At 40.7% G+C, this 27,965-nt stretch overlaps 3 protein-coding genes across 3 annotated transcripts; 1 reads left to right on the top strand and 2 right to left on the bottom strand.

Annotated features, from left to right (window-relative positions):
• Positions 1 to 3,409: 3,409 nt before the first annotated feature.
• Positions 3,410 to 12,990, bottom strand: LOC122821930 (26S proteasome non-ATPase regulatory subunit 11A-like). The gene is made up of 11 exons (XM_044100253.1): positions 12,826 to 12,990; positions 12,050 to 12,151; positions 10,807 to 11,003; positions 7,988 to 8,136; positions 7,771 to 7,831; positions 6,735 to 6,797; positions 6,502 to 6,627; positions 6,361 to 6,396; positions 5,881 to 5,932; positions 5,633 to 5,776; positions 3,410 to 4,559 (listed from the first exon to the last, which is right to left on the bottom strand). Exons 1-10 carry the CDS (start codon positions 12,914 to 12,916, stop codon positions 5,634 to 5,636), a joined length of 1,020 nt encoding a protein of 339 aa, XP_043956188.1. The 5' UTR covers positions 12,917 to 12,990; the 3' UTR covers positions 3,410 to 4,559; position 5,633.
• Positions 12,991 to 14,766: 1,776 nt separating this feature from the next.
• rpain (RPA interacting protein) lies at positions 14,767 to 17,251 on the bottom strand. Its single transcript, XM_044099172.1, has 7 exons — positions 17,070 to 17,251; positions 16,768 to 16,959; positions 16,618 to 16,690; positions 15,674 to 15,785; positions 15,498 to 15,561; positions 15,036 to 15,176; positions 14,767 to 14,897 (listed from the first exon to the last, which is right to left on the bottom strand). Exons 1-7 carry the CDS (start codon positions 17,139 to 17,141, stop codon positions 14,868 to 14,870), a joined length of 684 nt encoding a protein of 227 aa, XP_043955107.1. The 5' UTR covers positions 17,142 to 17,251; the 3' UTR covers positions 14,767 to 14,867.
• A 3,631-nt stretch (positions 17,252 to 20,882) lies between these two features.
• Positions 20,883 to 27,853, top strand: LOC122821351 (cyclin-dependent kinase 5 activator 1-like). Its single transcript, XM_044099183.1, has 3 exons — positions 20,883 to 21,798; positions 25,476 to 26,103; positions 26,946 to 27,853. The coding sequence occupies exons 2-3, from the start codon at positions 25,591 to 25,593 to the stop codon at positions 27,435 to 27,437; spliced, it is 1,005 nt and encodes a 334-aa protein (XP_043955118.1). The 5' UTR covers positions 20,883 to 21,798; positions 25,476 to 25,590; the 3' UTR covers positions 27,438 to 27,853.
• Positions 27,854 to 27,965: the final 112 nt, after the last annotated feature.

The raw sequence follows: 27,965 nt of genomic DNA on the forward strand, positions 1-27,965 counted from the left end.
AAATCTTTGGAGAAATGTTTTCAGTTTATTGTGAACTTTGAAATGTATGATGTATGTATGACATAACTGGAATTTCTTCAGTGTAATCTTCTTAAAGTGTATGTCAGCTCAGTGAGGCAAAGTCGCCTCTAGGTGTCACTGTTGCTGTTTAGGATGTTTCATGGAACGAAGTGTCAGATGTGAAGGTTCGGGTCTGTTCAGCTGCTTTGTTGTTCTTGGTGAGATAGTGCTCTAGTTTTCTGTTAAACCCACAAACAACTGATAGATTGTTTGTGGGTTGTATGAAGAAGTTGTTTATGGCCGTGTTCACAGGCAGGAAGGTTTCCCACTTTCTTCTGCAGATGAGTGCTTTTCCAAATCCCACAAGCAAATGGGAAGAAAATAGCTTTACTCGTCTTCTTCTCTCCTTGAGTGTTCTTTTTCCAAGGTGTTAATTCGTCGTTGATGTCTTTCTTGAACCAATCTGCCCACTTTTCTTGCGATTGCTAACAAACTTTAAGCTACTTGCCTCAGTACTCATGCCATAGAGTTCTGGGGTCTTTCTTAGATAGTGTTGGGCCTACTTCTCACGTAACCAGGAGTTATGGATCAGTTTGAATGCATCAAAACACTTGAAGAGGTCGTATGAGTTTATGACGAAAATGAAACACACTGAAATGAGTGTTTCATCAAGACAATGACCCATAAACAAATGAAAATGAGCAGAATCTTGGTCTCAGGCAAGCAAGATCAACGATATAGAGAGACTGGACCAGTCTGGACCAGAAATCTGTGAAACAACGTCACACCTGTTGTTTCTAGGGGGGGGGGGGATAAAAAAACAAGAGTTTCAAATGTGGAATCATTCTGAGCTGTGCACAGGTGCCTGAAGCTGGTAACACAGACATGAAGCTTTTATCAGAAAGTACAACATACAGCAAATATTGGAATTTGTAAAGAAAATTGAAGACATCGCTTTAAGCCAAACATTTCTCCCTCCTTTCATTCTATACTAAAAACAACCGTGATACATTTTATTTCATGAATTAGTTCGAAACTGAACTAGCAGTGTTCTTAAGACATTTTGTCTAAGCAAAAGCTGCTATAAGGATTTGAACTTAGTTTTTCCAAATACACTATTTTGCTCACAACTACTGTATAAGCACACTTCCAATTTCTTCTAGTAACTAATTCATTTCCCAATGTGATTTTGCCTCGCACTGTAACCAACTCGATCTCTTCTTTCTTTAAAGTGTGCACCACATCAGCGATCCTCAAAAAGGTTTGGACTCTGGCATTTTACGGCCAACCTATACTCATATCTTACGTTTAGGGCCACATGAATTCCCTGACATGTATATAACATGTCAAGAGTACTACAGATGCAGTTTTTGCTTTAAGGATGTTGATGGCAAAGCACAGAGAAGACCAGAGTGAGCCGCATTGTGTCCTTCTAGAGTTTGAGGAGGTTGTTTGCCGAGAGAGGAGCTGTGGCATTACAGAAGGTCTGGAGTGGCAGAGAAGTATGTTTGAGTGGAGCACGACATCTACGAGAGCCATGAGACAGAAGTTCAAGAAAGAGGTGGGATGGCATCAAGGATGGGTTCTAAGCCCGTTCTTGTTTGCTTTGGTGAAGGACAGAAGTCTCAGTGGATTATGATGTTTACAGATGACACTGATCTGCAGTGAGAGCAGGGCGCAGGTGATGAGTAGTTGCAGGAAGACAGAAGACATTTCGGTGAACGAGAGGGGCACCAGTGGAATGGTGACGTTACAGGGAGTAGAAGTAAACGGTCAACAGTCCAGGGCAATGGTAAGAGTGAAAAAGAGGTGAAGAAGAGTCGGCAGGCAGGTTGGAATGGGCGGAGAAAAGTGTCTACTGTGATAAACAATCAAAAGAAAGACGTTCAAGGCAATAGAGAGACCATGTTGTATGATTTAGAGATGATGCCAATGAGAAACAGACAGGAGGCAGAACTGGAGGCTGCAGAGCTCAAAATGTGGAGGTACTCATTGGGGGTGATGATGGTCAAATTAGTACATAAGATGGATGTTAGATGTTAGAGATAAATGCAGGGGGCTGGCTGAAGTCTGGACATGTTCAGAGGATAAACATTGATTGTATCAGCAGAATGATGCTCAACCAGTGTGAGAATAGAAGACACCAAGAGTAGGAAGGAATAAGAGAAGACGGATGATTTGCTGTGGCAACCCCTGAAGGGAAAAGCCAAAAGAAGAAGCCGTCACCCGTCACAGTTTTACGTTCTTTAAATGAAGAAGTACTTTCTTCATGCCTAAAGAAAGTACTTCATCAAATGTTCAAATTCAGATCTCTTCTAAAATCAAGAATGCTTGTTATGCATCGTCATATATTATAGCAGTTGAAGATTATAGATAAATGTGGTGAGTGTTTGTTATTGTTTTTTTTTTCTTCTTGTAAGTTCAAGGTTCCACAAACGGACATTTTTATAGAATATTTTTCCTTTAGCAGATTATGCTCTATTTTTAAGTCTTCCTCTCATTTATTGGTTTTGTACATTTGACCAACTGAAAATATTTTGTAGGACTTACATTATATATGTTTTTCCTCCACTACATGCTTATCCGTTGTCTTGTTTCGGTTTTTAATCACATCTCCCATGATTCTCCATTTCATACAGTTACCATAGTAACCATGCCATTTACAACTCAGCATGTGCTAATCTGAAATCCTTCAACCATGAAGTTAAAACCCTTAACTACTAATAGGAGGTGCTTTTTTTTCCTTTATCAATTTAGGGACAGTGGAACACATTCAGGACTATTCCAAAGCAATTTTGCAACATCATCCAACTTTGGAAATAGCTTTTTTAGATTACCTGTGCTTGAGTTATCACCAGCTGCGTTTCCATTACAAATATGAAAAAAAAACCAACTTAGATTCCAACCACAATTGTGCAACTGCTGTTTCCATTAAATAAACGCAAGTAAAATCACACGTGAAAAAGTCTGTTAATGGTATAAAACCATAAAAAAAAAACACATCGCGCTGTTATCCTCCAGCTACTTCCTGTCACCTTCTTCTTCGTGGTTTGAGCGAGTGGCAACAGTGTTGATCATATGACTTCTGTGAAAAATGTTTCTGTTGCAAAAGAAATCCATTTGATACACTAAAACAAAACAAAAAAGAAACAACACACCTCGTTCTGCTGCCAAAAGTCATCGAAAAAGAAAGTTTTCAAAATTGGTGTGTTTCCATTAAGCTAATTTATTTCAAAATGTTAAATTGCTCAATTATATCAATGGAAACGCAGCTAATGAGTCAGAGTCCTGGCAAAAGAAAACAAAATAAGCAGCTTCAGAATGAGATAAACAAGTGTAGCTAGAGATCAGTTAAAAAAACCCAAAAACAAAACCCAGTATGTTTGTAGTATCTAAAATTGACAACTTGTCGGTTTCTTTTTTTTTTTTTATTAGCATTTGTCTTTCTCTAATTCATACAAGGTGAACCCATAAGTCTTTGCAAAATTCAGTTCCCAAAAAATTTACAGCTCAATTTTCTCCAGCAAAGCCAACTTACCCCTCAGAACCAGAAAAGTTCTTTGAGGGAGCATCCAAGGTTTCAGAGGCAAGGTTTATTCTGTTCTTACACATTATATATAAAAAAAAAAACAAAAAGGTAAGGGTGGGCGGAGTGGACATATCCAGCCTTGAATGAACAGACGCGCTTGGAAATTGGAAATTTTATATACAAACAGGTAGTGGTAGTACATGGGGAGGGGGAGGAAGTTCCGTGGTCTTGAGTGGACAGGAGAGAAGTTCCCCGTGTTTCCCACAATCCCACTATTCCATGTGAAAGAACGAGTGACAGCGGAAGAGGTGGTGGGGGTCTGATGCCCTGCAGATTCAGAGATTTATCTGTTGGCCTGTAGTTGGTGTTCCACAACTATAGAAAAATGCAAACATTCAGTTTCAGCGCCGGCTGGCAAATAAAGACATACAGACAAACCAAGCGCCATTTCTCCCGCTCTCAGAACAAACGGAACACCTTTTTTTTTTTTTTTTTACTTTTAGCATTGTTTATCATAGATGTATGTATAAGTACTGTATATTTATCCTCTACTGTTATTTTACAAGATTCCCTGATGGCCAGCACAGACAGAAACTGGAAGGGAAAAAAAACAAAACAAAACAAAAAAACAAAAAAGGAAAAGTGAAGTTTGTCCAATTTTACATTGAGTAGAAACCAGCCATGGGAGGAGAGGAGAAAAAAAAAAACAACAAAAAAAACGCAGTGCTGCGATTGGTCCACTAGGAGGAGCACTGTGTGCCCTGATCAACCCCAAAGGAGGAAGAGACAGAGAGAAGAAGCAGGGAGAACAGAGGGCTGATAGAGGAGTGACCCCGTTCCATTCTTCTTCTGTGTTGGGGTGGGGGTGGTTCGTCTTTATCTGGACAACAGGTTGGTTTGCTCACTGGGTTGAATGTTAGTAATCTCCCTGTCCCCCCTCCTCCGTCCCTTCCAGATCGAGGTGGGAGAACGAAGGAGATCTGACTGGCCCAAATCCCTTCCGACAGGAGGACAGACGCTCTCACTCTCTCTGAGGAGACAAAGACATCCCGATTAACGCCGGTGAAAGTTGGCCAATCAAATGCAACAACGTTCTCATTTATGGCACCAGGCTGACACCTGTGTGCAGAGTTAAAAGCTGCAGTGGTGAAACTTTTACCAAAATGTTTTTCATAATAGCAGCATCAACTTTATTGCTTTAAGTTGTAATATTTTATGGATGACAGATGATGGATGTTTTGAAAGTGTCTGCTGGTAGAATAAACATCTGCAGGCTTGCTAACATGACTATTGAAAAAGCTAGCAACAATTGTCAGGCTGTCAAAATAGCTTTACAAAAAGCAGAATGGTAATGGTGCAAAAGGCATATTATTCAGAAAAGAAAACTAAAAATTTGGAAACAAATATGGGAAGTGTTTCTTAAGCTCTTCTTTAATTATCCATATTTTCACTGTTACATCCACAAGGTATGCTTGTGGAACTGTGTTTTATTGGATTATTAGCAATTATTATGAGAAAGTTGAAGGAAATGACATATGGCTTTCGACAATGTTTCAGTTAATATCTGAAGAACAAGGCACGCATTTATATTATCGAGTCTTACAATGATTTCTGGGATTATTTATAATCCAGTAAAATTTGTTGTGACATTGCAACTTAAGAGTCAGGAGGCTGCTGGAGGCTCCACTAACACAGTAAACATTACCGGGCAAACTGTCCAATAATAAACTTTGTCAATGTTTATGTTGTCAATAAAGGGAAAGTCATTTGTTTTGTATTCGGATGTCTTCAAGCTGAGTCTGATAATCCTCTCTACCAGTTGCTGCTTTTAAATATCGATTATTTCATTTCCTGGAAGCATTGTGCTGTAACTATTTTAAACAGTTCCTGCTCTAACGTCCTGTGTAGACGGTTTAAGAAGAATGATGGTTGCATAACAGGGTTGAGCATTGATACTAAGCACACGCAATATATCGGCACTAAAATATCGGTATCAGTCTGGTAAGTGAAACGGGGCCGATATTAGTAACCAGTGTTTATTTTCATTTAACGATTGAAATAAAAACACGTTTTTTAGGGGGGGAGTTGTAAATATGTGCTGACCTTATGTGAGTTTCTTTGCTTTGTTGTAGAGCGAGTCGACCACTTTGCTCATGTTCTGAATGGTCTCCAGAGCCGCTTCGTACGTCTTGTCCACCACCGGCTCGTTGAACACGATCAGCACGCCTTCGCCTTGGTCCAGAATACCTGGAGAGGGAGACACAGCACGAGTGGAAACCATGGGAGAAGGTCCAGCAAAGCAGAGAGAAACCGCAAGCAAAGCAAAAAAAAACAAAAAACAAAACTCCTACCATGAAACTTTTGATCCAGAATCATCTGAGATAGTTTCCTCTCTACGTCTCTCTGCAACACACACACAGTAGCCATTCATCAGAAAAAACAAAAACAAAATAACAACGTAAAAGAGATATAAAGGAGCTCAAGGTTTCTCCCGGTGTGTCATTAGCCTGGCGGGCCACCAGGCTAAGCGTAGTTTATTCTAAACAGGGTTGTTTTTTTTTTTTAAAGACAAATTAAGCGAGGTATATGGTTGACTCTTTGAACTGGGCGAGGGATTGTGCAAAACTTGAGCCGTCCCTGAACCTGTACATTGGTGTTTTTTTTTTCTTTTTCTAAATTATGATGCCAGCTCATTCACATCTGAATTTTTGTAACTTTTAACATTTTTTTACACAAAAACATGGTGGTGATTGCCCTGCCAACGAGCTTGGCGGGTCTTCTAGGGGAAACCCTGGGAGACGGAAAACCCAAAGACTGGCAGCAAGGCTTACCTTAGGGAGCTTGATGAGCGAGGAGATGTGTGTAATCTGTCAAAAAAAAAAAAAACAAACCCACAAAGTTTCAACATGCTCGGCAGCAGTAAACGTATCAGAAGCTGGAAAATTGTTTGCCTTCGGTGGAAAAGCGTCTACCTGCACCCTGGAGAAGGGCTCGATGACGCGGATGAGGTTCTGCTCCAGCAGGTTGTCGTACAGCTTGGTCAGGTGGATGCTGATGATGGGGTCATTCCTCAGCTCCGCTTTGTACTCCGTTAGCGCCTTAAAGTCGAGCGGGAAGAACGTCGTCGTCACAAACGAGGGGAGTCGTAAACATTTTCACAGTGAAAGAACAAGAAAAACAAGGAAGACACAGCAGAGAGGCCAACCTGTTCAAAGTCTGCGAGCGACCGGTTCTTACTGGCTTGTGCCACACATTTCAGGGAGTCTGTCTGTTGGGAGGAGAAAAGGAATGAATCAAAGTCTACAGAAGGAACGTAGTTTATTCACCAAGATGAACTCAGGAAAAAAAGCGAGTCCAAATACGAGTCACAGGAAAATGGCAGATCGTGGTAATGAAGGTGTGTTAAATTCTTCTGTAGACATATTCATACTCTGAACATATTTGTGCTGTTTGTTGACTTATTGAGATTTTGTGATGGACCAACACAAGCCCAGAGCTACGAGAAGCTGATTAAAATATTTACTTGAAATTAATCGCAAAGTAAATACTGATTTTTTATTTTTTTTTTTTAAATCTTCTTAATGTACCCCAACAGAATATTTTGAATGTCTATAATATTCTTATAAGCAGTGGGGTGGAACAATCTACATGTGTAACACAAATGTGTGCTGATTATAACTGAAGCAATTCAACTCATGACAAATACTGTACAAGAAAATCTATAAAGACGCCACAATCTCTGGAATATATTTTTAAATTGCTCTTGTGCATATACTCCCACACACAACAACTGTATTTTGCCACCATGATGATACTTAAAGGTGACAAAGAGACTGAGTGCTATTAATAGGAATCAAAATACAATGACTGAAATGCTACAATGATAAATGTAATACAGAACCAGGACTATAAAGTGGTGCTAAAATAAAACTTTTTATTGGGCTGTTTTCACGTGTTGGACTTGTTTGATGTAAAAATAATAAGATTTTACAGAGGAAACCAGGTCGTATTATCATGACAAGTTTTATTTATTCATTGGGAGGAAGTTCATAAAACCAGGAATCCTCAAACTCTGCAGAACTTTTTCCACATCAAGTTACATATTGGTTCAGATTGACAGACTAGCACAATAGAGATGTAATGTGATGAAATGTGAAGAAAGTCCTGGCAGTATGGATACTTCCGCAAAACATAAGGAGAACTGGGAAAAAGGTTTTTCTAAAAGCTGAAGCGAGTCGTACCTGTCTGCCTGCGTATCGCAGAGCAAGTTTTCCACTGATGAGGGCCTGGACGTCTTCTGGGCTACAGAAACAGAAGAAAAATGACATTTTCTTTTACACTAAAACTTACTCTCAAGTCCTTCGGACAACTTCACAGAAAGCCATGTTTGATTTGTACGGCTCATGAAGAGTTCAGTTGAAGGAGCTAGATCCCCTCTGCTGTGAATGCACCACTCACGCATTGAGCATGATTTTGCAGAGCAGCATGTATTTGAGTGCGGTGATGGCTCTGGGACTGTCGATGGAGTCGTAGCCCTCAAAGGCCTCGTAAAAGTATGAGTACGCCGTCTTCCAGTCTTTCTCCTCTGCTGCGTGAATGATCCCTGGAAACACACACACACACACACACACACACACACATCAGGTTATTGCTGGGCCCGTTAAGGTAACAAATTTAGCTGGAGGATAAATTGTCCCAAAAGTTATTGTGATGATATTGTAGTTTTGAGACCCTTTTCAATACATATAATGATAATGGTTTAATAATGTAATTATTAATGGCTTAATAATTAATGATGTAATTATTAAGCCGTTCTCATAATGTCTTGCTCTCTAAGAACACATTCTCATAGACAAATCAACTTTAAATTCTAATGAACATTTAACACTGGAACAGGAAAAAAACTACAAACAACAGAACAAATAAAATGAATTATGAAGTCCCTGGAACAAGACAAAAAAAAAGGTCTAGTTAAAGCTCTAGCACAAAGTACAGCTGGTCAATCAACCATCGCTGTGTTCAGGGAAGCGCTGATTAATAATAGAAATAAATATCAAGCCTGGAAACTTGATATCGAACGGACTGGATGTTATGTTTTTAACGTAATCTTTGCTCGTCTTTGGTAACAAGACAGACTAAAAATAATTAGTGGTTTTGAGTTGATCACCTGTTCGGGTTATTTTACCTTTGTTTACATTTGCTGTGGCTCATTACAGCCGCTGTAGTTTCTAAACGTTGGACCAATTACCCTGTTTGTTTGTGACTATACGTCATTCATAACAAACATCAAATAGAACAAATAGATTTCATAAAATTTTAACAAACAAATGGCTTCTTTACCGTAACAGAGCTCTTTGGTTCCTCTTATCAGTCTGTAGCTTCTCATATTGAGGTCATCAAACCAAATTTCAGATCTACCATAACTGACCGACTGACACCTGCTGGCCTCAGTTGCAAAAACCAGTAACCTCCTCCCAGATGATGACATTAACTTGTTATTTCCTCTGTCCATTGTAGTAGCTGATATATTGTGAAAATCCGGTAGAAATTATGCACTAATGGAGTCATGTTTACATAGAAACAATGCGCTACGAGGCTTTGCTTGTGAGACTTGCGGTCACGTGGGCCAGTTGTGGGCGGAGCTTGGTAAGGTCCATACTCAGCTCTGCCTTCTGTTTAAAACCAGACAGCAGAGTGGAATTCACAGTAGGGCTGAACGACATGGCTGAAACATGAATCACCATATGAAGGATAATTATTGACTAGTTTTCAGTTTTCAATATCTGAAATAAAACTGAACTGAATGTGACCTTTCCGGATGTATCCATGATTTTCTCTCCTGATTTTTTGGTTTTAAGCAGCTATGAGTGACTGTGGTAAAACATGAAACTGATGCTACGCAAAATAGCAGCTTGTTGCTAGGTAACCAAAGAGCTAGTGAGTTAGTTGATGTCAACCTTGCTTTGAGAGGTTGAGCAGCTAATGCTATTTCTCTGCCTACATTTCCCAGAATGCTGTGCAATTTTGGATCGGAGTTCAATGAAATTATTGAACACCCTATCAGACATATTGTCAATTGATATTGGTCATATGTCTACATCAATATATATCGTTATTGATTTATTGATCAGCCCTAATTCACAGATATGAACAGGAAGTTTATGATGAATCCAGCTACATTCTGACATGTAGCTGGTGATAAAAAAAAATCCTATTTCTACTCAGACACTGACTGCACCAGGTCACACTGACAACACTCTTCAGAGTGGACATCATTACAGAGGGAAACAAAACTTAGCTACTTTCAATTACACATATTCAGGGTTCACTCAATGGCAGACTTTCACCAGAAAACCGGAACGCTGAAGGCATTACAGAAACACAGCTCTTTATTCGTTTTTAGCTTTTGACATGTTTGTTACGGAACATCCTGGATTCGGAAACATAGTTAATGTAAAGATTATGTGGTTGCACATGTTTTCAGTAGGCAAAGTTAAAAAAAGCAAACAAAAAGCCACTGCACTTTCGACTGTATTCTGACAGTAAGTGGTGAGGTGAAGACGTATAGTTTGTTCACATAAGCAAATTAATAGCAGTGTACCTAAAGCTCACTAGACAAAATGAGTTATATCAAGTTCACAACAAGATGGGATTTTATTTTAACTTTCAAAAAAACTTCAGCAAACAAATTTGCGCAACAAAAATACCTTTATTCTGCATTTTTATAGATTTCTGCCACAAACTTGACGTGTCTCTTTTTCTGATTTCTTTTCATCTCTACACATTACCACTACGCATGGTTTATAGATCAACATTTCCCAGTTATGCGAGTAATGATGGTGATGTAGGTCAACGACTCCTAGATGTCCCGCTATTGGTTACTATAGCGATGCTTTCTGCCTCTTGCTGCCATTTATCATTCCTACTTTTACCTACTTTCGTTTTAATGTAGTGAGAACTTGTTACACCTCTATTAATTAAGCATGAAACACTGCAGCCTAAGTTAAATAATATTCTTGACCTGGTCCTGATACTCCATCATAGGGTACTGAATCTGAATTCAACAATAAGCAGAAGCTGTAAAACATGCTCGTCAAACAAAATGGCGGCCTTGGACATACTCACATCACTCTGAACTACGAAAATTCAAGGAGATCCAGATTTTTGAAAACTTAAATCTTCAAACTGATTTATTTTCCCATCTTAACAAGACCTGGAAAGTAGCATGTGAAAAAAAAACGAGCCGGAGCCGAACAGCGGGCTGCACCGGGACTCACCTCGAGCGCCTGTCGGAGGAACGTCCTCTTCTCAGCCTTGGCCCACTCGATGCACTCCAGACAGAGCTCCACCTCCTGACCTGTGGCTGCCTCCATGTCCAGGAACAAGTCCAGCAGGGAGCGGACCAGCCGGGCTGCTTTGGCCTTGGAGATGGAGTTGAGGAAAGGGCGCACATACTTCAGGAGGCCTCCGAGCTCTGGGAAGACGAGGTTACTGTTAACAGGATTCCTCCAGTTTTCACAGGTTCTCATTTCTTTTTCAGAAAATCTTAAAACAATCTTATGGAGGATGGATGCAGAGTGAACAGATGGATGGCTAGCTATCTGGTGGAATGAGTAAACTGACAAATAATTGAATGGATGAACGAATATTTGTATGAATGGTCGGAAAAACAGATTTCAAACAGACTGACAAATGGGACAGCATAACAGATGCTATCCCATTTTCGACAATAGGATTTGAAACAAAAAAAAAAATTCAAAATCATTTTTCTCTTTCCACACCAGGTAAAATCTAATTCTAGATTTTTTCTAGCCTGTGTGCAAAGTCAGTGTTTGCTTTTTATTTTAACAGAAGGACAACTTAGAATTTTTGCTAGATATCTACTGTAGAAACTCTGTTGTCGTTTTAAAGCAGAGCTTTGTTATTTCTATTTTTAGATTTTAAAATAAATATAAAATTTTTTTATCATTATCTTATGAAGTAAGAAAATTATGCTAGGAAATAACTCAAATGTTGCAAACTTTTTAGAAAACTGTTTCTAAAAAGAAATTCAGCTGTTAATTTTAGCATCTGGAGGAAAAACGGAGTCCAAATATTCCATGACAAAAGAGACAAACTGCTAAAACATGCATTTGTTATTATACCCATTCTAAAGAAAAACATTAGAAATATTAGCTAAAGTTATTAAAAGCCATGTTAAACATCCTAAGAGCCACTTGTGGTTCCGGAGCTGCAGGCTGCAGGCCCCTTACCCTTCACCTGGAAAGCGTCTGAAATGCTGAAGTTCTTAGAATCATGTATGAAAAACTTCTACACCAACCTGACCTTTCTTTTCATGGTGTTTCATTGCATTAACGAAACTAACAAAAAAAAACTGAGTCAAACTTTTGGAGGCAAACTGAAACAAAACACTTTGTGTTCTGGTTGAATTGTGGTCAAAACAGCCAAACAAAGCTGTTTCCCTCCTCGGTGTGCCTAAATAAGAAAGTGTTCAGGAATACGACCCCAGGCTCTGGTTACCTGCTGCTTGTCCAGTCTTCGCCAGCAGCCCACCCAACTCCAAGATGCTCTGTTCCTTAACCCGCACCGCCTCCTCATCGCTGTCCTGGATGTCCCGTTTTACTGAAACACACACACACACACGTTTACACAGCAATTTTATAATGTGTTTGGTTTCAACATGAAACACCAGTATGTCCGAGCGCTGGGGTCAGATTCTGTAAGGCACCGGTACGAAATGAAAGTATTCTATCCCGGACTGACTGGGATATATGGCAAAGAGCCAAGCGGCTAACAAAGCTGCGAAATGCCACAGAAAAAATATGCATATAATCCACCATGAGAAAATAAACAACACACATTAGCTAGTTATAAACCAATAAAACCTGAAAGGAACTTAATTGTGTAATTCTACAGGGCTGACAAGGAGTATTTGTAATTTCCCTGACGGCCCTGCCATCTGACAGACTCGGGAGAAGTAGCTGCTAACAACATTAGCTGTCAGCTAACAAAACTAGCCGGCTGTCAGCGAACTTCCAGCCAAATCAATGAGACCGGCTAGCTAGCTTTAGCTTAAGCACAATGCTACCCGGTATCCTGCTAACCGGCTAGCCAGGCTGCTGCTGACTCACTGTCCAAACAGTACAGAAAGGGTGACGGTCTGCACTAGGCTAACTCGTGTAGCGTAGCTTTGCTGCTAACTAAACAGCGTACGACTGATGGACAAAAGTATAGAGTTCGAATCGAATCGTTCAATGAATGTATCCCTACTGTCCGGGAGAGTCCGTTCCATTTACCTATAGAGTGTAAGATATCGATGGAAGCGTTCCGGTCAGTTCCGATAAGAGACCGAGCTCTCTGAAACTCAGCCACAGCCGCGGCTGCCATCTCTCCGCTACCAGCCTCTGCTCTCTCTGGGTGGTTGTCTTCCGGTTCGGTGGGTCACATGTTCGGTACGCTGCTGCCACCTTGAGGCAGGTTGCAATATAAGGTTGTTTGTCATGGTGAGAAGAAAACAGGTTCATTCCAGGCCACATCTTTTAAACCAGGGCTCTCCAAACTTTTTGTCACTTGGGCCAAAAATGGTCAAATCCGAAGTTCACGTAGGCCTAAACAAATTTAATAATTGTAAAAACTAAAATCATTTAGTATTATTGTTATTTTTAACCTACTCAACAATAAGCAAAGCATCATTGTTTTAATTAAGCAAAAAGTTCACTGTACAATTGAACATTAAAAAAAAAGGTTTTGCATGTTGGCCTTATAAAAAGAAAGGTTATTCCCAGGCATTGTATTTCAAACTCGAGACAAGTGGCAGAGTTCAGGCCAAGCAGATGTGGGGAATGATGGAGCTGAAATTCACATAAACTGCGTTGGCTGAAATTTCAGCCTCTGTAATCTCACCAGTAAGGCTGTTAAACTCATCCATCTTTACCTGCCTGGTAATCCTGAGATAAGGGTGTAAGAAAATGGATGGTTGGATGGATGGGTTAGTGGTCCAAGAGAGGGGTTAAATGTTAGGTTCATCTCTATGCATTCACCAAGTCTTGACACTGTCAGTTGTGCCGTGTATGAGTCACCCATCTTCCTCTTTCCCAGCTCCTTCCCTATAAGCATGGCCACCAACGGCAGACAAACAGGTAAGTTGTTTCTCCAACAACTTTTCTGACATTTAACAGCGAGTACACGATCATGATTGACTACTTTAAGACCCTCCTAAAGGCTCTGATTGGTTGGTTTTGGTCTGTGCATTTTTTTCCCCACACAGCAACAGCAGCTACAGGAGGTTGATCTTTTCACAGATAATCTGTCTCATATTAAACTGACATGACATGGCGACAGTCTTTACACAAATGTAAAAAAAAAAACATTTTACTATAAAAGTTATACACCGTAGATTTAATATGTCAGTTGTAGTTACCATTCTCACTGGAAAATAAAGCACCTCAGGAGCCACTGGAAGTGAATTTCTTTTCATGTGATCTTGTAATTTTGTGATCTTTCACCCTACCTCACTTTAAGTTGTTTATTGTAGAGGTGATAAAATATGGAAAGGCTCAAGCAGAATGAATACATTTGCGAGGTGTGGTAGATAAACGAGTCAAAGCCTTGGGGGTCTCCAAAGTGGGACCCCTGAACTGTTTTCTATGGGCTCCAACTGCAATGGTGCTTGACAGAGATACTCATCTTTAATTAAGAGACAAAAATGATTACATATGATACAGAATATCCACATTTTGATAACCAGGCTTTTTGTATTTTTTTATTTCATAGTAGATCTGACCACATTTATCCACCGACTTCTACTCTAAAGCCGACTTTAGTTCGGAATCACTTTTCTGAATACTTTAATTCACCCAAATCTGCATTTCATTTGTTAAACTCAACCAAACACACAGTGTGTTTCCAGAGAAAGAGTGCCCCAGATCCTGTTATTGTGCTGAGAACATATCTTTTTTTTTTCTCAAGAATGTTCAAACAGGATGTTTTTTTCATGTTTAATGAGGCAAACATCAAGAAATCCTTTTCAGGTTTTGCCTCAACATCGATCTATATGCTCGGTTTGCTTGCTTAGTTTGTTGTTGAGCATGCATAATATTTCTTTAAAGTGTTGTTTTTAAAAATCCAAAAGAAAATAAAAAAAAGTTAGTTTTTGGCCAGGAAGTACTTCTGACATGATGATTTTGCCTCACATGACAAAAAGTTTGAACACTCCTCCCTTAAAACATACAATACGGTAGCATTTTATATAAAATTTCTTTATTAAATAAAACACTTGGAGAGCAGAAAAAGGAATTAAAAATAGAATTTCATATGTGCATTCCTGACAGCAGTGCCGCTACACGACGACAGACAGGTAGTCACAAGCCTGGAAGAACAGAGAAAATATCCTATTAATATTTGAAATGAACACCAACTGTATGCATGAAGCTTCTACAAACTTCTCCTCGCTCCCTCCAATAGAAACAGAAATGCTGGCACAGCAGGAGCTCCAAAATATGCTCACCTGGCAGCTGATCATCAGGGAGGCGTGGCTGTCTGTGTTGGGAGTAACAGAGAAAACAGGGCTGTGCAGACAGTCCTCCATGTGCTCCAACACCCTGGCCTCCAGGAGGCGCTGCAGGACATCCGGACTGATGTTCTGCTTCTAAGTAGAAGAGGAAAATGAGAGAAGTGGAGCCGGCTTAAACATCACATCCCTTGTAGTGTTCAATTCTACAAAATTCATTAAACAGACGAGGACGAAGGTTTTTAAATGTCTTTGATTAGTTTAAGATTTCGTCATTTACTTTGATGTGTGTTTTTCCCCTCTTTTTGTGAAGGGCATAAACTTTAAGCTTTAGAATTTGCAAAACAACGGCTACAGTATGTCAGTGTACCTTCAGCCCACAATGCTAAATTCCCATGACAACCACAGAATTGAAAAATAAATTTAATTAAAAAAAAAATGTAACTGTGCGACACAAACCTTTGTGTTGATGTAAAGTCCACAAGGGCAGGAGATGAAGTAGCTGTTGATGCTCAAGTTGTTCCTGCAAGACGAACAAACATGCCATCAACTGTCTTTGCTCCAGTGGAAAACAAAGAAATGCTCAAATAGAACTTTCTCTGGTTGCCTTCATATTGCTTAATAGTCCCACTTACATGTGACATATGGGGCAAATGATATACATCTCATCCATTCCCTCCACCACAGAGGAGATGTACTGCTGTTCAAACTGCTGGTTCCTCTCGTACTCGTCAATTATAGACATCTCTGCAGCAGAAAGCACACACACACACACACACACACACACACAAATCTGATCAGGTTCACACACTGCAAAGTACCAATCTTTGTATAATGATTGGGGAAGTCAATCTTTTCCAGATAAAAATCCGAAGTGTGATTCATCTTTCTATTCAGCCTCCTTTACCCCATAGAATCCCCTACTCCAGCATCTACTGCTCAGCTTTCTTACCGTTCGGCCAGACAGATATTTAAAGAGGAGGTGCAAAAGCAAATGAGGAGGATTGGCAAGTGATGATGTCATCCAAGCCATGGATGACATCGGTGAAGATGTCCAGCTGGCGGTGGAACATCTTCACTGCTAGCTGGACAGTGAGCTGTTAGCATGTCATGAGACTGATTAGTTACCAGACCAGGGATCTAAGACCTTCAACAAAGGCTCTTAGTAATAAAGGCAGTGTTTCAGTTTCTTATGGAAGAATTGCATTTAATATCCACAAGAAAACACTAAAGTATCAGGAATGTGTTTTACTTCCCTTGTCAAAGCGCTGCTAATCCACCTTTACTTTTGCCACTCCTCTTTAAGTCTCTCTGGTGGCATAGTTGGATCCCTTTTTATGTTTTCTTTATTTTAAAACCTAACATTAAGGATAAAATGGTGCTTCTTTGAAAATTATGACAAATTTCCTAAAGTGGAAATCGAAAATTTTACACTGACCTTTTCGGTAGGTCAGCTAACATGACTTTTCTAAAACACTTGGACGACATAGTCACAAATTGAAATTTCCCTTGGGATCAATGAGGTGTTTCTGAATTGAACTTGCTCTAATTCCCCTGAATAAAACAGTGCACTGATCACCTTGAGACATGAGCTCCTGGTGGATTTCCTCCAGCACCGCCAGTTCATCACACTCTTTCATGACACTGAACATCTGCTAGGAAAGTAAAGACGTCAGCACATCTGTAGGCGTTGTTAGAGACGGTTCAGCTGTCTGCGGCGGAGCCCGACCTGTGCCACGCCGTGAGGGCCCCACAGTGAGGGCAGCCTCTGGTTATCAGACTGCAGGGCGCTCCATTCCTCCTCCATCACCTCCTGGACGATGATGGACGGCCTGGAGCTGCTCCGCGACTGTTCGTCTCCCATCTGCCGATATCTGTCCAGCAGCCTGGAGCGGCTGTTCTTCAGCCGGTCCACACACCGCTTAAAAAAATCAAACAAAAACAAAACAACAACAGGAACAAGAGTAAAACAACTTAAAGACAGTGTGACAACAAGCTAACTGAAGCTAGTGTTAACGTTTTCCAGCGAACCTTCCGGTAAGTTTCCTTCCATGGCGGAGTTGTTCCTTTGTAAAGCGAGCGATGTCGGTCTAAAGCGTCCATTAACAACCTTATATAACACACACTTACATTTTAAGTACGGGGAGACTTCTGAAACACATTTCAGTTATTTAACCTCCTATCCCGGAAGTAGATGTGCAACAGTGCGAAAGACGTGATGGAATTTGTAGTTCTTTTCTTTCTTTCTTTCGCTTCCTTCCTTTTTTTTTTTATCCAGAACTTTATTTAATGTCGAAAACGATACAATTGCAAGTTTAAACAAAGAAAGGTAAAATGAGACGGATTATGGAAAAATAATAAATAGATAAATATAATTAAGTTGAACAAGTACATGCAGTTCTCATATAAGCACGCAGCTGTGGGTTTTCCATGAGTTTAAGGTTCTCCTAACGTCTTGCAGAAATTCAGTCTCAAGAATAGTAAAAAAATAAAAATAAAAAATAGAGGCCAACAAAATAGAAAATAATTCATGGACTTCATTCAATCTGAAGCCATTTTTACGTTTTAAATCTTTAGTGATATACAGGTGTTTAATAAAAGTTGTATTTACTGTTGAGCAGGTAAAACTAAAAAAAGAGAGGAAAAGAAAAATAACAATAAATAATGATTGGAATTTTCATTTTATGAATTTTGTAGTTAAAATTTCTCAGTTTTGACCTTTGGGACAAAAAGTTTGGACACCATTGGTAGAATTCTAAGGAATCTATTGTGGTGTATGAAAAAAATTCCATAAATTGATAAAGGAGTTTATTATCAGATGAAGGGTGAATAAAAGAACATGAAGGTTACTTGAACATTCCCCACATACCTAAATGTAAGGAAAACTTTCCAGTTTGATAGAAAACATTCCCTTGAAGCTGCAGTGTTACTTTTATTTAAAAAAAAAAAGGAAAAAATATTTTGTACATTTTTGTTAAAACTGTCACCATGTTGTGAAAGTGAAATATGATACAGATAATCTGTGAAAAATACTAAGCTCCTCTGCTTCTTCCTCTCTGTGTTCACTGCCATCTGCAGAAATACAACATGCAGTCAGAAACAACCAATCAGAGCCAGAAGGGGAGGGTCTTGGCACTGTCAATCACTCTCATGTATGTGCTGCTCAGAACCTTTCCAGAATGTTCACAAAGTCAAATTTCTCTAATTCAGATTATAAATGCCGGCTGAACTATGAACACAAATCACCATTAATACTTGGTTGAATATAACTTATTAAACTGCGCTATAACCAGGTGCTTTTGGTAGCCATGGGTCAGTTTAAGCAATTGGACGTGTCCGTCTGTCCTCATTAGGTCATCAGCCTTGTGCAATACCCCAATGCTACTGGGAGGGGCAGTATTATGTGTTTTCCAGCCACATTGTGCAATTTTATAGGATAATCAAGTAACTGTTACCATCACATATGACATTAAAGAAATGTGACTTTGTAATCTGTAACACCCCTGTCTCTTTAAAACCTCCTGATCTTTCTTAAACTCAGCCAGCAGGCAGAAGTACCGGGGGGAAACGAGAAGAACCAGCAAGGAGTAACTGAGAATACGTTGTGTACTGAGGAGCTTGATTACTGAACAAGGAACAGATGGCTGATGTGAAGGGAGAGAGCAAGAAAGCAGGCTGAGGAGAGAGAGAGAGAGAGTGACACAGCGGGCGAGGGAGAGCACACAAACTGGATTCATTAATCCATCCATTTTCTTTACACCCTTGTCCTTAGTGGGGTCAGGAGGGGGTTGCTACCTCCAGCGAACGTTTCGGGTGAGAGGCGGGGTTCACCCTGGACAGGTCGCCAGTCTGTCACAGGGCAAACAAGCATGCCCACACACACACACACACACACACACCCACACACACACACACACACACGCACGCACGCACGCACACACTCACATGTACTGTGAGAGGAAGCCGGAGTTTTTCATTTTTGTTTTGTATGTTATATTTATATATTAGTTAGTTCTATTTATTTATTTTTATTTCAGTTTTGCTGCTGCAGGCTTAAGCAGCTGGAGGACAAGCTATCCACTTTTCCTTACTTCCTCTTCTGCTTATTTACTATTATTTCAACTATTTTCATGTTTTCTTTGTGTGTTTTTTGCCCCCCTCTCCATAGAAGCTACACCTGGTCTGGCGTTCCGTTAGGCTGTCATCAGCGAGTCGTTCTCCCTCTTCCATTAGCTTCTTACTTTGGATGAGCGTACAAAGTCCTAACCCTTTCAGTCCTTTTGTCTCTTTTTGTGTCTCTGCTCTGTCTCCTCAGACCTCCAGTCGCTCTGGGCAGATATCTGGTCATACTGAGCCAGGTTCTGGTTCTGCTGGAGGTTTCTTCCTGCTAAAGAGGAGTTTTTCCTCTCCGCTGTCGTCACATGCATGTTTAGTATCAGGGACTGCTGTAAAGTCGACAACACGACGCAAGCAATCGTTGCTGTGGACGTCCAGGAAGAGTGAATACTGCGAGTTCAGCGAGTCGATGCTCCTCTGGGTTTCCATAGAAACATTTCTGAACTGCTCTGAATAATGAACTGAGTTTAATACACCTTTTGATCCCCAGGATCAACTGGAATGTGTGTGATCAAACTGAAAAATGACTTTTATTGTAAACTGCCTCGAGACGACGTGTGCTGTGAAATAAACTGAATTGAATTTTATCATCTATTTAGTAAAATTTTAGTTATTTTCCTATGACGTGAGCTGTCAGGGGAATAACATGAACTAGCACAAAAACATAGAACTGCACAACTTGTTCCAAAGTATTCACACCGCTTGGAATTATCTTGTTGCCTTGAAACTTTCTGCAGGGATGAGAAGGGATTCAGCTGGGCGATGGTCAACGGAACAGAACAGTCCTTTAATAATCCCACAGAGGGGAAATTGACCTGCTAATATAGTGTATAAGTATATCATATGAATATATCTAAAACAGTATAAACAACTGTGTATTCATAAGGTAACTGGAGATAAAATGAAATTGCCCTAATAAACACTGCCTTACCTTGGGAATTTTGTTTTACAAGTATAATAATAATGGGGGCTGGAGGGTTTCCAAGGAGCATGTTTATGTTTATTTGCTTCTCATTCTGGATCTGTCAATGACTGCTAAATTTAACAAAACAAAACAAAAAAATGAATAAAATAATGTATATCACTAGTCAACAGTCAAAACGTTGTCTGGGGTTTTTCAACTGTTTTAGAGTCATTTTGATTAACTGAGTCCAAAAATCTCTTTGGTTTTGTTCAATCAGATCAACTCTCTGAACTATGGAGCAACATGAGCATCAAAATTCATGACTTGTTTTCACATCTGGATCAGTTTGCTGATAATCTGATCAATGAGTGACGAGCAGGAGGAGAGATTCTATCAGGACAGAGAAGAGATGGAGAATTTTACATAATGAAGATGCAATGTTGAATTCACATGGACTAACCCTTATCAGTGTTTATTATTCAATTTACACAAATCCAAGTTTGTGATATTTAATTAATACACTCTGTTAGAAAACAATCCCCCCCTCCCCCCCCCCCCCAAAAAAAAGACAAAAACCTGTTTTGGATGTGAAATATTAATAGAAATGAACTGATAATGTTACAGAAATATCATCAATTTAGTCAGAAGCAATTAGAAAAAAAACAATTGAAAATAAAATATATATATATATATATATATATATATATATATATATATATATATATATATATATATATATATATATATATATATATATATATATATATATATATATATATATATATATATATATATATATATATATAGTGTAATGTTTGTGAACGTAGAAATGGGGGAGTAAATCGATAAAATTCCCCGAATGAGGCTGTCTAGTTATTCTCTGTGGGGTTCGACACCCACACGGTGTTCAGTGTGTCTGATTCATAAAACCCTGTCAGCTGCTAGCCCCCCGCAACCACCGCCTCGGCGCAGCAGCCGCCGCCGCCGCAGTTTCAGCACCGCGGACAGCGGGGCTCCCGATAGGCCCCGGCAGCCAGCGGCGGGCCAATGGCTGCAGCGGCGCGCGTGAACACTGAACACCAGCAGCAGCATCAGCAGCAGCATCCCGGCAGCAGCCAATCAGAGGCCGCCGCTTCCTCTCTCACATCCAACCCGAATAACTGCAGATGTCCGCATCCAAGCAACGATTCTCTCTCTCTCTCTCTGGCAGCTTTACAGAGAGAATATCTCCCATCTATTTTTGGATTTCATCTATTCCCCCTCACACACACACACACACACACACTCTCTCCTCTTCTTCCCCGTTTTCAGCTTTTGTGTCAGTTTAGGGATCAGAACCTGTTGTGTCTCCGTTCTGTCTGAAGGTCCGTCCGAGCTGTGAGCAACAGCCTCGACCGACCAACGTAATCTCTTCTTAATGGAAGACATCTTCTCTCGCGCTCCGAGGCGCATTTTCGCATCTATCCCGGGCCCCTGTTCCCATCGACGAAAGAGGGGCCCCCAGTGAGCCAGGCAAAGGGGGGACCGACCAGAGAGACCACCGGCTGGGGGAGAGAGAGAAGCGCGTCAGGCTCTGTTTATGTAGGCTATCATCCGGGACGGAAGCCGTTTTGAGCCGCTGCTGGTGGATGCCGATGGTGTCCACATTTTGTTTTTCCCTTCTTCTTCTTTCAATCTGAGAGCGCCGATCCGTCGAGAAGGAACACATGGATCCCAGAAGGAGAGAGGATTAATTAGAAGGTAGGAGAACACAGAAAGGACAGAGGCATGTTTCTTTCCTTCTCTTTAAATGAAAGGCAGTCCAACGAGAACGCTGATGAAATGCAGATTTTGCTTCAGCGTCACCCCTCTGTAATCACTCTGATTGATTAATCCAAACAAAACAAACCCTGAAGATAAATCAGCATGTTCCTGTTTATTATCTGTTTTTCTCGGATGAGTGGAGGCGGGCAGGCGGGCGCAGCGGCTGCTGCTGATGTCTGCTGGTGGGGGTGGATTCAAGGCTTCCATTTTGAAGCTAAGATGGATGCCTGCGCACATTTCTTTTTACTGCCTCTGCATGTGGCCTTTTCTCGCTCCTTATATAACGCCGATGATCACCAGCTGCCTGTGCCATGGCAACGAAAAGAGCAATATGCCTTCAACCTGCAGCGCGGACATGCTTGACGTGACCTTGTGCCGCGAAATGGTGCACTTTCACCATTTATCACCTCATCATCTACAGGCCTGCATTGATTGCACAACACGTTTATGTGAAATTGGGCACCATAATGTTAATGTTGAATACAGATATTTAACTGTTCTTAATAAATAACTACAAATCGTTTTCTGCAGTTACTTTTATATGCAAAAGCTTAAGATTTGTCCACATCTTGTTACAACCACAAACTCTGACATATTTTATTGCCGTTTAATGGGAGAGATGGACACACGATGCTGGAAGAAAAGTTCTACATGGTCTTCAAACATTTTCAGAAATTCATAGAAATCTTAAAAGTCTGGCACATGTTTGTATTTCGTCATTGGTTTGTTAAATGACCTGTTGGCATGGCAATTACAGTAGCAAGTATGATAGATAAGATAACGTAAAATAATTGATTCATCTCTCGTCTGAATATTTGGTCTTAGAAGACAGGAGACAATGCTGCATGGCAGCAAGGACTAAAACAAAGAATATGGAGGAGAAAAACTTACCTACTTCAAATGGAGATACTTTGTTTCTCTATTAATAATAGCTGTTTAGCGCTCGAGTCACAGTTGGCTTCAGGTATTCAGCTACTAGTTGATGGGTGACAAGTAGTTGACAGATTCTCCTGATCTAGATGTCAGGACTTTCCTAAAATAAAAGCCTAAGTCATTTTTTGCCAAAAAAGTGTTTGTTGTTGTTGTTGTTTTTGGTAAAAAAAAATGACTTAGGCTGTTTTTACAGGAAAGTGATGATTTGACTCTCTGCATGTCCATCCCATGTTACCTCAGACGTCTTGATTCCATATCTGGTTAATGCTTCGCTAGCCCAGCTGGAGCGCAGTATGCCATACTCCTTTTATTTTCAGATGATGGATTGGTGCGTCAGTCAGGAAAATGTAATCAAAACTTTGGATTTTGTTTAAGAATCTACGCTTCAATCTTCTCTGCAACTTTATCTCTGAAAAGATAAAGTTGCAGTGTTCCTTGTTCATTATGACATCGTGTTTCCGGGGTGTCCAAGTAAATGAGGCTGAAAATGCATCAATTTCTTTGACTTGTGAAAACCTAAAAACCTTGCTTCATTGCCTTCTTACCTTCCATCTTGGCTCTTCGTGGTGGTTGAGCAGAACAACAACCAGAGACACAACAGATCGGTTTCCATCAGAGCCAGTCGAAATCCAGAGCAAACCTGAACTGAAAATCCAGGATGGGTGACATCAATGTAGCTGTTTGCAAATTTTCTGCGTCCAATCAGAATGAGCTCAAGCTGTTGTGTAAAGAAAAGTGGGTAAAAACATTACATGTTTTGCAGCTGTAACGGCACCAAAAGGCGGTTCTAAACTGTGCTGATGCAAGACTGACCAACAAACATTGTTTAAATGTGGCATCAATGTTTTAGCGAGGAGCTCGAGACAATAAGATTCACTGAAAAGTTCGTGTAAAAGGTTCCCTAACATCTTCCAGGAAATATGTAAAAGCTGGAGGTATATGCTTCCCCTTCAGAGCCAGTAGAAGAAAAACACCACAAGAGAATGCAAAACATCTACAGTCACTTAGCCTAAGTGTAAACCCTCCATGATCACTTGATTAATATATTTTACTGCGTTATTGGAACATTTAAAAAATATAATCGTAGTGTACTTCAATATTGAGAAGCTTTACACCGACCTCTATGAGAGAGTATGGGAGCCAAATTTAGATGAAAAGAAAAGAAAATTGGGCACAGAGGAGTACATTTCAGCCAAAAATCTAATTTCACATATTTACGAGGACAAAAAAACTTTGCATATTCTCTAATGTTATAAAGTCATAAATCTGCAAAACAAAATTTCTAATTTTTCCAAATTTCCTCTGAAGGCACAACTTTGTGACATGAAAACTAAGATGTTTTCTGGTATTAAAAAGTCAGAAATAATAATGATAGTAAAAAGATCATAAATATCTTGGAAGTTTAGAACGATTCTAAAGTCATTTTTTGTCATTTGTGACAAAAAAAATGTCAGAAGTCCTCTGAGATCAAAGTGGTAAAATTAGAGAAGGTACATCTGGATATTTTTCAGAGTTAAGTGGTAGATCTGAGATAAAATAACATCTCCCTGGTGCAGCCTTGGTGGAAACCATGTTGGAGCTTCTTCCTCACCGTCTCAGGCAGGTACTCTGGATCCCATTCAATGTGTTCATGGCAAGTCTGCACCAGGGAGCAGCTCTGATATAGAGAAACAGCCTGGATCTACCACTGACACTCTGGAGCATATCCAGGAAAAGGAGAGACTACAGAGTAAAGGGAATACTGTAATAGTGTACAGTAGTTAAAAACAGCATGCTCAGGTAAAAAACAAACAAAACAAAATGGTGCCAGTGAGTATGTGGATAGAAAGCAACAAGAAAAATATTTATAGGAAATGAAAAACACTGCATGTCACTACAGGGATGTGAACACACTGAGTTTGAGTTCGGAGCTGTGGTGGGTTTTAAAGTCTAACAGCTGCAGCAATGTCTTATATAACAACATTTCTATAAACAGTGTGTGATAAATCCCCCAAAATTTTAAAAATAACAAACACTGTTTTTATGGATCGTCCATCTGTTTGGCTTGATGGAGACGACTGATGGGTGTTTTCAATCACGACCTAACAGATGTCACAGGTTCCCTCACAACACAAGACCCAGACGTCTTAGCAATGCTGCCTCCATAAAGACTTCTCTTACATCTGCTTTCAAATGTTATGGAAAAGTTTCATAACATTTCTTTATTGAAGAGTTCTGCTGAGATGAAAGTAGAACGACATTGGCCTTTGCCCTTTTTGGGGTTGTGGCATGAGCAGGAGGAGGACAGAGAAAAAACACAAAGCATATAGCAAGAACATGTAGAACCTGCTGTCAAAACAAAGCCTGTGTGCATTCATTGTCCATCAATTGGGACAGTCATCATATTTTGGCCAAAAAGTAACTCACCTAGTTACAAAGCAGCAGGACACTGTGAATGTAAGACCTTCTATATCTCCAGGATACATGAACGTTTGACCACAAGAGCTCTTCATAAGCAGCCCACATACTTCACTGATGCTTTGGGACTTGATGTTCCAGAAAATCTCTCTCATTTCTTCACATTTTGTTCCACATAACAGCTGATTTGTGGAATCCATCATTTCTGCTACAACAATGACAGGCTTCTATTTGTTGTAAAACATCTTCTTTAGGAACTTTGCCGTCCTGTTTTCTGTTTACAGGTTGTAACTCCTCCTCAAGTAAGTCACTCTGGCCCCTTCAGAGCTCTTTGTCCTCACCAGTCAAAGAGCTTCTCCCCGTTGAGCTCGGTCCGTCTACAGAGTCTGATCAGTCACCATGGGAACGGTGCTGTCGCTCTCTCCGAGCTACCGCAAAGCCGCTCTCTATGAGGATGGCCCGGCCACAGTGGGCCACTACACAGCTGTTCAGAACAGCAAGAACGCCAAGGAAGCTGCGGCAGCGGCTAAGTCCCTCAAGCGCCCCTCCATTATTAGTGCTTTGCCATGGAAACGGATCGTTGCTGTATCAGCAAAGAGGAAGGGTTCCAAGAAGCTGCAATCAGAAGTCGGGGACGGCGGGAAAGGGAGCTCCCCGGACGGCCACGCAGCCACCACGACCAACTCAGCCTCCAACAGCCTAAAGCTAATAAAGTCTCAGTCCTGCGCTAACCTCACGTCATACTCATCCGGTCAGGACCCCTCGGCTGCCACCACCACTACCTCCTCCCACCTGCCCACCTCCAAAACCGTTGCAAACGTAGCTGCTGTAGTCGCCAAAAAGAATTCCCTCACAGGACCTGGAATCCCGCCTTCCACCGCCGCTGGAACGCCAAAACGGATCATTGTTCAGGTAAGGCAAAATGTCACGTTTTTAATCTTTTTGACGGAACCCAACAGGAACAACAAGTTGGAGTTGTTCTCCAAGACGACTTCAACTTGGCCAGAATCCGGCCGCCCGTCATTCAACCAACACCTGAGCCTGTTTACAACAGCTTCCTGTTCATTACAGAATTTGATATTAAAATGTTCCAGTTTGTTTTTAAAGCTCTTAATGGCATTGCCTAACCTTACTTATTGGAACTTTTAAGTCCTCCTGTATGTGGGAGGTCCCTGAAGTAATCAAATCATCTTTTATTAGAAGATTGCTCTGGGATGACTGCGTCTTTTCAGTGTCAGCATCCCAACTCTGGAACAATCTCCCTCTAGACCTTTGATCCATCTTTAAGTTCAGAGCTCAAGACTTGACCACCTTAGTTGACTGTTTTTAAAGGGGACTTATTATGCATTTCCATTTTGCACATTTTTGTACTTTCATTCATTCAGCCATTTTCTTGTGCAAGTGTAAATGCTGAGTTGGGGCTGAGGAGCAGTAGCTGTTTATTTGGATTTAAAGTGACAGGAGCCTCTAAAAGAGCTCATTCTCGAGATCGGCAGAGCTGACCAAACTGAAATCTCCTTAACTTAGAAAGATTTTGGGCTAAAAATCTTGTAAAAATCTTGTGAAAATCTTATGAGTCTTCTGAATATGTTTCATGTAGCCCACAGAGTGCGCTACACAAACCAGGTGACATATCATCTTCAAGGACACATTAGGTGTCACTGTTAATTAATGAATGAATCAAATCAACAGCTGTTCCGTCGTGCACTTTCTGTCTCTTTCCATTGACCTGTATTGTCTTTTCTGAACCCCAGGCTTCCACCAGCGAGCTGATGCGTAGCCTGGGAGAGTTCCTCTGCCGCCGTTGTTACAGACTGAAGCGCTTGTCCCCCACAGACCCGGTGCTGTGGCTGCGCAGCGTGGACCGCTCACTGCTCCTGCAGGGCTGGCAGGATCAGGGCTTCATCACTCCAGCCAACGTGGTTTTCCTCTACATGCTGTGCCGCGACGTGGTCTCGTCCGAGGTGGCCTCGGAGCGGGAGCTCCAGGCCTCGCTCCTCACCTGCCTCTACCTTTCCTACTCCTACATGGGCAATGAGATCTCGTATCCGCTGAAGCCCTTCCTGGTTGAAGCAGAGAAGGAAGCCTTCTGGGATCGCTGCCTGGAGATCATCAACCGGATGAGCGGCAAGATGCTTCAGATCAACACCGACCCACACTTCTTCACCCAGGTGTTTGCCGACCTGAAGAATGAGAGCAAGAAAGAGGAAGAGAAGACTAAGCTTCTCATAGGCCTTGACCGATAGAAGGGATCTGGAAGGGGAGTAAGGAAAGGTGGAAGGATAGAGAGGATAGAGAGGTTGCAGTCAGGGAAGGCAAATGGGAAACAGAGATGTCTTAACTTAGAGAGATACATTCGTCTGGCGTCTCTGTTAGTCCACGATTTACCAAATTTCTTGTTTATATCCCCAAGGACAAAACATTTCAATTCGTAAATAGAAATGAAATCACCAGATTCAGCTAATGAATCACTTATACACAAACAGATGGCCTGTGGGACAGAATTACCATGTCAAAGTCAAAACAGTGTGAGACCCTGAGGTGGTTCCTACACCTTCATACCAAACAGTCCACTGGACCTGATCAAAATATGACCTGAGCCTGAATAATTAAAGTAACTTGGCTTGAAAAAAGAAATCTTAAGACATTTTCTCTAACTACAGATAAACTCTGAACATCATTCAAACGGGGAAAAATGTCTCTATTGGGCCTTGCAAAAGGATTCATACCTCTTGAACTTTTACTCATTTTGTCATGCTGCATCAAAAAAACTG

The sequence above is a fragment of the Gambusia affinis genome, linkage group LG19 (genome assembly GCF_019740435.1).
Source record: "Gambusia affinis linkage group LG19, SWU_Gaff_1.0, whole genome shotgun sequence".
NCBI lineage: Eukaryota > Metazoa > Chordata > Actinopteri > Cyprinodontiformes > Poeciliidae > Gambusia > Gambusia affinis.